The sequence below is a fragment of the Camellia sinensis genome, chromosome 3 (assembly GCF_055761805.1).
Source record: "Camellia sinensis isolate YWXY chromosome 3, ASM5576180v1, whole genome shotgun sequence".
NCBI lineage: Eukaryota > Viridiplantae > Streptophyta > Magnoliopsida > Ericales > Theaceae > Camellia > Camellia sinensis.
In genome coordinates, this window is record NC_138963.1 from 105,236,095 (window position 1) to 105,244,987 (window position 8,893).

An 8,893-nucleotide genomic window follows, 5' to 3' on the forward strand; every position below is an offset into this window, starting at 1 on the left:
AATATCACATCCAACTCATAATCATTACATTCTTTGTCTCACAAAAAAAGTCAAAAACCCTTCCCAAACCAGGTTTTTTAGCCCCAGACTAAAATAGCTAAAAAAGTCAAAAAGCCAACTCACTTGCCAAACAGAGGCAAAGTCAAAAAAAGCCATAAAATCAACTAAAAAAGTCATTACTAAACGATTCCTAATTTAAATACTTATACAAGCTTCCAGGCAAGAATATTTAGATCTAAGTTTTTATGTATTTCTCATAAATTTGATACTCCTTTCGTCTATTAAAACAAATATAATTCTTGTGTATTCCAGTGCCCCACCAACTTTATATAGATTTTCACGTCACTAATAAATTTGTATGTTTACTTTCTTATGAATATAAATGAACTTCTCTTTCTTTACAAAAATAAATAAATAATCTCAAGAAGACAATCATATAAATACAGATATAGATTACTATCCAGTTTGACTAAGAATTTATAATTTAATAAGTGTAGTTGTGATTCTTTCCAAGCATTCAATAAGTATATCATCCATCAAAGAACTATCCAATGTCACTATGTTACAAGCAATAATAATAATTAATACGTTTTCAAGAAAATGACTATGCTTTAGGTATTTTTAACCTTAAGAAGTTGGAGACCAATTCAACACATTTAAAACATTGGAGATTAAAATGACCCTTGCATACACAATTTGGTGACCATTTATATATTTAAACTTAAATTTAAACTATTCTATTAGCGCCCAAATCCTTTCATTTCATAAATATAAGGAAAATGGCTCATACACCCACTGGGGGTCGACCCCCAGTGAGATGGCAGTCTATAATTGGACCAAAAAAAAACTGCTTTCTTTTTTTTTTTTTTTTTTTTGGGTTTCGGCCAGTGGGGGCGCGACACCTCACTGGGGGTGCGACCCCCACTGGGGGTATGCAGCAGGATTGTAAATATAAACACAAGCTAAAGGCTAACGGAAGCTTGGTGGTGTGTTCCCTCCATAGTCTCATGTTCGAAATCTCCAAGTATGCGGTGCAATTGATCTCCTAAATTAGTTGGTCTATTAGGCCGGATACGCAATTATAAAAAAAAAAAAAAAAAAAAACTAAAGGTTGACAAGACATATCTACTTGTGTTTATGTTCGATCACATTTCCTTTTTCACCACAAACAAACAAACAAACAACAACAACAACAACAAAAATTAAGAAAAAAGTTAGATCACTCCCACAATACTCTGCTACAAGTATAATACCTTGGGGGTTGACAACATTTGGTTAAGTACACTACAGATCAATCAATCCACATAATGGAGTCACAACAAAGATGATCTTCCAAAATGAAAACCATATTTTAGGATCATAATCTTCGTCTCTCAATCCTTCAATCCATTTCAGAACTTCATTAATGATAACGAAGGATTGTACAATTATTGGAAAAAAGAAGCAATCAATAATTATGTGCATTACTAAGATATTACAATTCCTCTACTGAAATAACCAGTGGGACTTGTACAAATAGCTTAACTGTGATGACGAAGCCCCCATCTTGAAAAAAATTGTCCACTACATGACAGTACTGAGAATGAGATACAGTTACAGTATCAAAACTACGTTATATTATACAAATGAACAAAGCTCATCATCACCTTCCAGTTTGTGCCTCTTCAAAATGGGTCTTGCACATCAAAGAGTGTGATAATCGCGTTCAGACCTTAAAAGAGATGACGATGCCCTCTCCATATTCCTTCCTGAAACATGGGGTGAAGAAATTGATGATGCCTTCTCCAAATTCTTTCCTGAAACAAAGGACGAAATTCGTTGTGTTTGGAGTGATGAAGATGAAGAAGGAGCTGGGGCTGAAGCTGCGAAGTTGGAGAAAGCGCTGACAGTACTGCTTACATTGACACTCGTTCCACCAACCGACGACGTTTCCACCACAGCCTTGGGGGCTGGTGGCTTTTCAATCTCGGTTATACCTTCTAGCATCTGCACCACTTTTCCCATCATTGGTCTCTGAGATGGTTGCTCTTGGATGCACCAAAAGCTTACCTGAATTGCCCTAATCACTTGTTCCATATCCATCTCATGATCAACAAGCCTTTTGTCAACAATTCCCTTCACATTTCCTTTCTCAAACTCATCGTAAGCCCATATAGAGAACTTTTTCCCATTTGTTTCCGGAGAGACTTCAAAATTCCTTCTCCCACTCACTACCTCCAACAAAACCATACCATAGCTGTAAATATCAGATTTTGATGTAATTGGAAGGTTTGCAATCCATTCTGGTGCCAAATATCCTCTGGTCCCCCTAACACTCGTCAATGTTCGGTATCTATGGTCCTTGGGATTTATGAGTTTTGCAAGGCCAAAATCCGATACTTTGGCGTTGTAATTCTCATCCAAGAGAATGTTTTCTGGCTTTATGTCGCAGTGCACAATGCAGTCTCGACACTCCTCGTGAAGGTACGTGATACCCCTGGCAGTCCCTAGAGCTATTTTAAACCTATACTCCCAATTCAAGAATTTCTCAGACTGTTGTTCTGCTGTAAAGAGGAAATTATCGAGGGATCCATTTTTCATGAACTCATATACCAGAAGCCTGTGACGACCTTCAGAACAGAACCCTATCAATCTCACAAGATTTAAATGGTGGGTACTACTTATAGTTGCAACCTCCATTCTAAACTGTTTCTCACCCTGCTCAATTCCCTCAAGCTGCTTCACTGCAACAATAGTTTTATTAGCAAGAACGCCTCTGTAAACAGCCCCAAATCCTCCAGCTCCAAGCTTCTCCTTGAAACCCTTCGTGGCACGTTGTAGTTCTTTATATGAGAACTGGACTGGAGCGCCAGAAGCGTACTCAAGAAGAGCATATTGAGCAGACAAACTCCCAAATTTGGGGCTGTTTCTACAGCACCACCACCACAAACCCCCCTCCAATGTGACCAAACCCAAAATGGTGACTATAACTACAACAGCAACAATCCAAGCGTGCAGCTTCCAACCATTGCCCTTTCCATTTCCCAGCGAAGATGCAGAAGGGTTTGGCACTATGGGGCCACAAACTTTCAAATACGAAATGCTTGGAAGAGCAGGCGATTGATACCCACTTATGAATTCAGGGACTTTCAAGTAACACAACCCTGTCCCATCTGACAATGAGGTAGAGGCAATGCAAGAGCCACTCACAAGACAATTCAACCTACAAGCCGATATACCAACAAAAAAAACTTGGGAAACCAACTCAGGAGGGTATGTCAAGAACTTTGCATGATCCAACTCCAACATAGTTGCACTACCAGGACAATTTTGAATCTCCACCTTCCTCTTACACCCTTTCCTACTATCATTCAGATCAATCGGTACAAAATTCTCCGAAGGACATATACAAATTGGACTCGTATCGTTGTAACTACAGATACCCAAATCCCCACAATACCCAAAAACTTGACACTGATCACTAACAGCAGCCCATCTCTCAGTTGGATTTGGTCCACTACCCTTAGGAGAGCTATAAATCCTCAAATTCCCATCACTGTCTAACTTCAAGAACCTAAGTATATCAGTCCCTTCAGCATAATCACTGCCATAAGCCATGATCACAGGGGCAGAAGATGATGGATCTATGACTGATAACAACCCAATTGTTTGAAGTCGTAAAATGGGTGATGTAAAATTTATGTTAGTCGACGAATTCACACCCGAATTCCAATACTCAATCGAGTCATTCCATCGAAGGGTCAAATTTCCAGATCTTAAAAGTCTAAAAGAGTACAACCCAGATTCCAATTTTTGGCTACTAGTGAAATTTTGATTAGGCAAGAGAGTATCAGTAGGGTTATCAAAGGTGGACCAGACCACACCGGTGGAATTTCGGAGGACGAAGTTACCTGAGTCGTCGAGGGCGGCGGAGGAGACGCCGCGGCCGGTGGTGTTGGACTGCCAGACGACGGCGCCGGAGGAATTGGCGAGGCGGAGGTTGCCGTTGCGGAGGAACTGGAAGGAGGCTGAGGAATCGGCGGCGCCGGAATCACCGCCGGCTTTCCAGACTGGGATGCCGTTGTAGGTGACGGCGGCGAAGTATGCGGAGCCATCGGCGATGAAACCTACAGAGAAGGTGTTGTTTGGGGATTGCCATGACTGGGTTAGATTGGAAGCTGAGAGGGTTGAACCAGGTGGAATGTCTAGTGAGCGAACAATGAAAAAGAGATAGAACAAGAAGACGATTGACAACAATGGCTTCATTTTCTCCACTCTCTCTCTCTCTCTCTCTCTCTCCTCTGCACTCTTGATCTCTCACCTCTCTGATATGTATGGTTGTGTAGCGAGCGGAGGAGGATGAGAGAGAGAGACAGACCAAGTCATTATTGACTTTGGGGCACAGAGAGTGGAGGTCAGTGATGTGTCGGTCAGTCACGGGGCGGTGATGTTAGTCTTGAAAAATAATTTGTTCAAAGTTTGAGACTAGTAAACGAAAGATTAATAAATTTTATTTTATTATTTGTTATTAGCCTCTTCCTTGTTTTGACAACGATTGTGAACATGTTAAAATTTGGATGAGGATCTTACCATCCACGTCTTTGTATTTATTTATTTATTTATTTATTTGAACAAAATAATATGGGAGAATATTAAAACAATGAAGAGTAAGAAAAATAATTATAAAGTAATAAATGATTCATGCATTGAATTATGTAAGTAAAACTTATACTCCTGTTACTTTGCAATTATATTTTTTGTTCATAATTTTTTTCGAAATTTTCCCAAATGAAAAACAAGATATTTTAATTCTAATAGTTGTTTTAACTCTATTTGCACCTTATAGTACGTATTATTTTTAACTTTTTTAATTATAGTTTTATCCCTTACTAAAATTATCATCAAAGAATCCAAATTGGTCTAACCTCAAAATCTCTCACCCTAACCTCTATCATCGTCATTGTCTCACAAATCTTACTCCCCTTGTACCCCTCACGTCACCCTCTTTCATTATTTCTTACCATCGCTTCCTCTATCAATCCTAATTGCTATTGGCCGCCACCATTAACACTTGTCCACCCTCGACCCACTATACTCACCAATGGTATGGTGGCGTGAGGGGGAGTCATTAACCCTTTTAGTTTTATTTATTCACAAATTAAAAAATTAGGCTACTTTTGAAAGAAATGTTAGGAATTGATCAAAAACGTGTTTTATAAACACGTTTTCATGAAATTTGCTTTATATATATATATTAAGAAAGTGTGTTTACAAAATACACTTTTGATATATATTTTTTTTAATTAGAAAGCGTGTTTACAAAACACGTTTTCAACATAATTTTTTTTTTAATTTTTAATATTGGAAGTGTGTTTTGTAAACACTCTTTCACCTTAAATGTTTTTTTTAATGTTTTTCAGTATTTTATTACCGTTACTTTCAGCATAATTTTAAAAAAAAAATAATAAAAAATGTGTTTACAATTCATGCTTTCAACGTAAGTTCTTTCCTTAGAGCATCTTCAACGGTGACTCAAATTTTTCACCAAATTTGAGTCAAAAATGACTCATTTCACTAAATTGATACCACTCGCTCCAACGGTTCACCTTTCACCAAATCTATCCCGGAACAACCGGGTGGTCGACCGGCCGGTCGACCGGTTAGGCAAAATTTTATTTTTATTTTTTTTTTTGCGAATTGTCTGAACTTTTTTTTGAACTTTCTGAACTTTTTCGGAACGACCGGGGTGGTCGACCGGCCGGTTGACCGGTTAGGCAATTTTTTTTTTTTTTTTTTTTTTTTAACGGTTTGAACTTTTTTTCCTGAACTGTTTGAATCTTTTACTGGTTGACCGGTTGGTCAACCAGCCGAGCAACCGGCTGGTTGACCGGTGTACCTCTTTCAACGGCTAGTAACAGTGATTTGGTAAAATCTGTGTCTCGTTCTCAGTTTGATACTTTTTTTGCTGAAATCTCATTTTGATATCAATCTGGTGCAACGGTTGCAGCTTGAAAAAGTAGGTTTTTCATCAAAATTTGAATTTAATGCTGGGTTTAGTTCACCGTTGGAGATGGTCTTACATAGTGGAACATGCTTTTAGCCTTTTTTTTAACACTTTCAATATTTTATTACGACTACTTCAACACAATTTTGTGTCGGCGTATATATCAAAAAAATAAATAAATTCATTATATTGTGCTTCTTAAACAAACAAACAAAAACTTGTGCTCAATATTAATATAAAAAACACGCTTTTTATTATTAAAAAAATAAAATAAAATTGTATGTTGAAAACACACTTTCTATTAAAAAAAACCAAAACAAAACATGCTAGAAAAATTATGTTGATAGTGCATTTTTCAATACAAAAATTATGTTGAAATTTTTATCTAAAAATAAAAAATAAAAAACTTGTATTGAAAGTGCATTTTGTAAACATGTTTTTTTTTATGATTTTTTTAAAAGTATTTGTGTTGAAAACAACGGTAATAAAATGCTAGAAGCGTGTTACAAAACACATTTTCAATATTACAAAAAAAAAATGTATTAAAAGCATGTCTCATAAACACGCTTTCATGAAGGCATGTTTGCAAAACACGTTTAAATTTCTTTCAAAAGCAACCTAATTATTTAATTTGAAAATAAATAAAATCCAAAATAATTAATGACACGCGCGAGGGTGGTAGCCATTGCGCCAACTAAGATTGGCAATATTAATCAGTTTGGGAAGAGCTACTTTGGCTATTTTAGCCACAAAAGACAAAACATGTTATTTTAGTTACAAAACATCACATCCAATCTATAATCATTGCATTTTTCTCTCACAAAAAAAGTCAAAAAGCCAAAAAGTCCTTTCCAAATCAAACTTTTTAGCCCAGACTAAAATAGCTAAAAAAGTCAAAAAGTCAATCCACTTCCCAAATGACACAACCAAGGATGGCGATAATGGGATTGAAGACCTACATACTTTGTCCTTAATGATAATTTTCTTTATGAACAAAATGGTAATTAAAGAAATAATGTAAAGTGAAATATGAGAGGGAGATTTCCACTGGAGTGGTGGGTCGGGCAAAGTCCAATAAGGCCCAGCTTTGGTGACCTAGCAATATGAAAACATTTCACACACTTGGGGCATAGCACAAGTGTTCGGCCGAGCTAGGTTCAAGCGATAGGCTTTGACATGGCAAAATTATATTAGGTCAAGGTACTTAGCTTGGGTTAAGCATGAGATGCAATCTTAGTCCGCAACTCAGTAGCCTTTGGGCCGAAATGAATAAGAAATGGCTACGTAGCTGAGCAAATGGAGAACAACCAGGCAGATAGTTTGCTTGGCCTAATTGTCAGCTCAGAAGCAGACAAGTTTCACAAAGACCTATTAAAAGTCAGGTTGCTTAAGGATGAACTTTATACTAAAGAGATATACTCTGTAGATAAAGGTTATTAATTAGAGTTATAGTTCCACTAAGGCCTCGTTTGGGAACATGATTTTTTTAGTAACTTTTTGGCTAAAATATGATGTAAAAAAAATTAGTATATTTGGGATAAGTTTTTGACTTTTTACGAAAAGGCGTGCAAAAACTAGAGAGAAAATGGAATCTTTGACTTTTTAGTATAGGTTGTTGACTTTTTAACTTTTTAGCAACTTTTTGACTTTTTAACTAAAAAAATCACTTGTCAAACGAGACCTAAGACTACTAAGACTATTATGTTGGAAGATACAAAATTCTCAAGAGTTCAAACTAATCATGGTAATGTAATTCTAAACACTCTAAGCTTTCCTTGAGATTTGATCATTAATGTAACTTAAGTATCAGACGAGTTTTCCGGTATAACCCACCAACGAGCTCCTTGTTCTTTGGTGTTTCAGTTCATACGATAACGTTTGTAAGAATTTTAACTTGATCACGAAGAGTTAACGTGCAGAGAAATTTTGTATCTACACAAATATATTATGATGTGCAAATAGAAATGTCCTTTGAAAATGCCTCTCGTCTCCCTGATGTTCTACTGGACTAGATGAATTGGGTACCTTATATTTTTAGGTTGATGTCAAAGCACCAACTATGGCAACAAAGAAGGCATTTTTTAATAATTAAAAAAAGGGTGGGGTTGGGTTGGGTTGGGTTGGGTTGGGTGGGCAATCAATAATAGAAAACGAAAGCTTGTGATTTCTGGGTTGAAGATTCTTGTTTCTAGGCTAGGCCACGACAGTAGCTGTATTTTGGTGTTTAGTGGTTTCTACTTCAATCACTGTAACCCAAACGTCTTGATTTCCATAACCTCTTTTACAAGTCAAAAAAAGTCCTTACCTCTCACTACTTTTCAACCTAGCATGCCCACACCTCTAACTTTTTTTTTTTTTTTTTTTTATTACTATAAATTAATCTGTCATGCAATAAAAAAATAAAAACTAAAATTTAAAACAAAATCTATTTCAATAATGTAATAGATTGGTGGATCAAGATTCTCTATAGAGATACCTCCTTCTCCATATGGTCCGGAGATGTGCATGCCAATCGTTCAGTTGGTCATTCAGGCGGTCGTCCGCTCATGCCGGTTGATATACCGGTAGACAAGAGTGACAGCCACGGTTGATAAGGGTGACTCCAGTCTTCTGGGCGGTCATCAGTTGATACACCAGTAGACAAAAGGTCATAACTACGATTGACAAGAGTGAATCCAGTCGTCCAAGAGGTCATCTGGCCTGACATTCGTCTTATGTAGTTCGGGTGTGCAATCTCAGCCGTAAGATACCTCCTTAATGAGGTGACATAAACTTTTCACATCTCGGAAGTCAATATATCATTCAAAATTGGAGAGTCAACAGAAAAATTAAAGGATAAAATTGGAAACAAAATATCATTCAAAACATGCAAAAGAAATTCTCGCCAAATTATTTCACAAAGGATGGGCC

General features: G+C 36.8%; 1 protein-coding gene across 1 annotated transcript; it reads right to left on the reverse strand.

Annotated features, from left to right (window-relative positions):
- Positions 1 to 1,349: 1,349 nt before the first annotated feature.
- Positions 1,350 to 4,448, reverse strand: LOC114274658 (G-type lectin S-receptor-like serine/threonine-protein kinase At1g34300). The gene has a single exon (XM_028216632.2). It carries the CDS (start codon positions 4,243 to 4,245, stop codon positions 1,684 to 1,686), a length of 2,562 nt encoding a protein of 853 aa, XP_028072433.2. The 5' UTR covers positions 4,246 to 4,448; the 3' UTR covers positions 1,350 to 1,683.
- Positions 4,449 to 8,893: the final 4,445 nt, after the last annotated feature.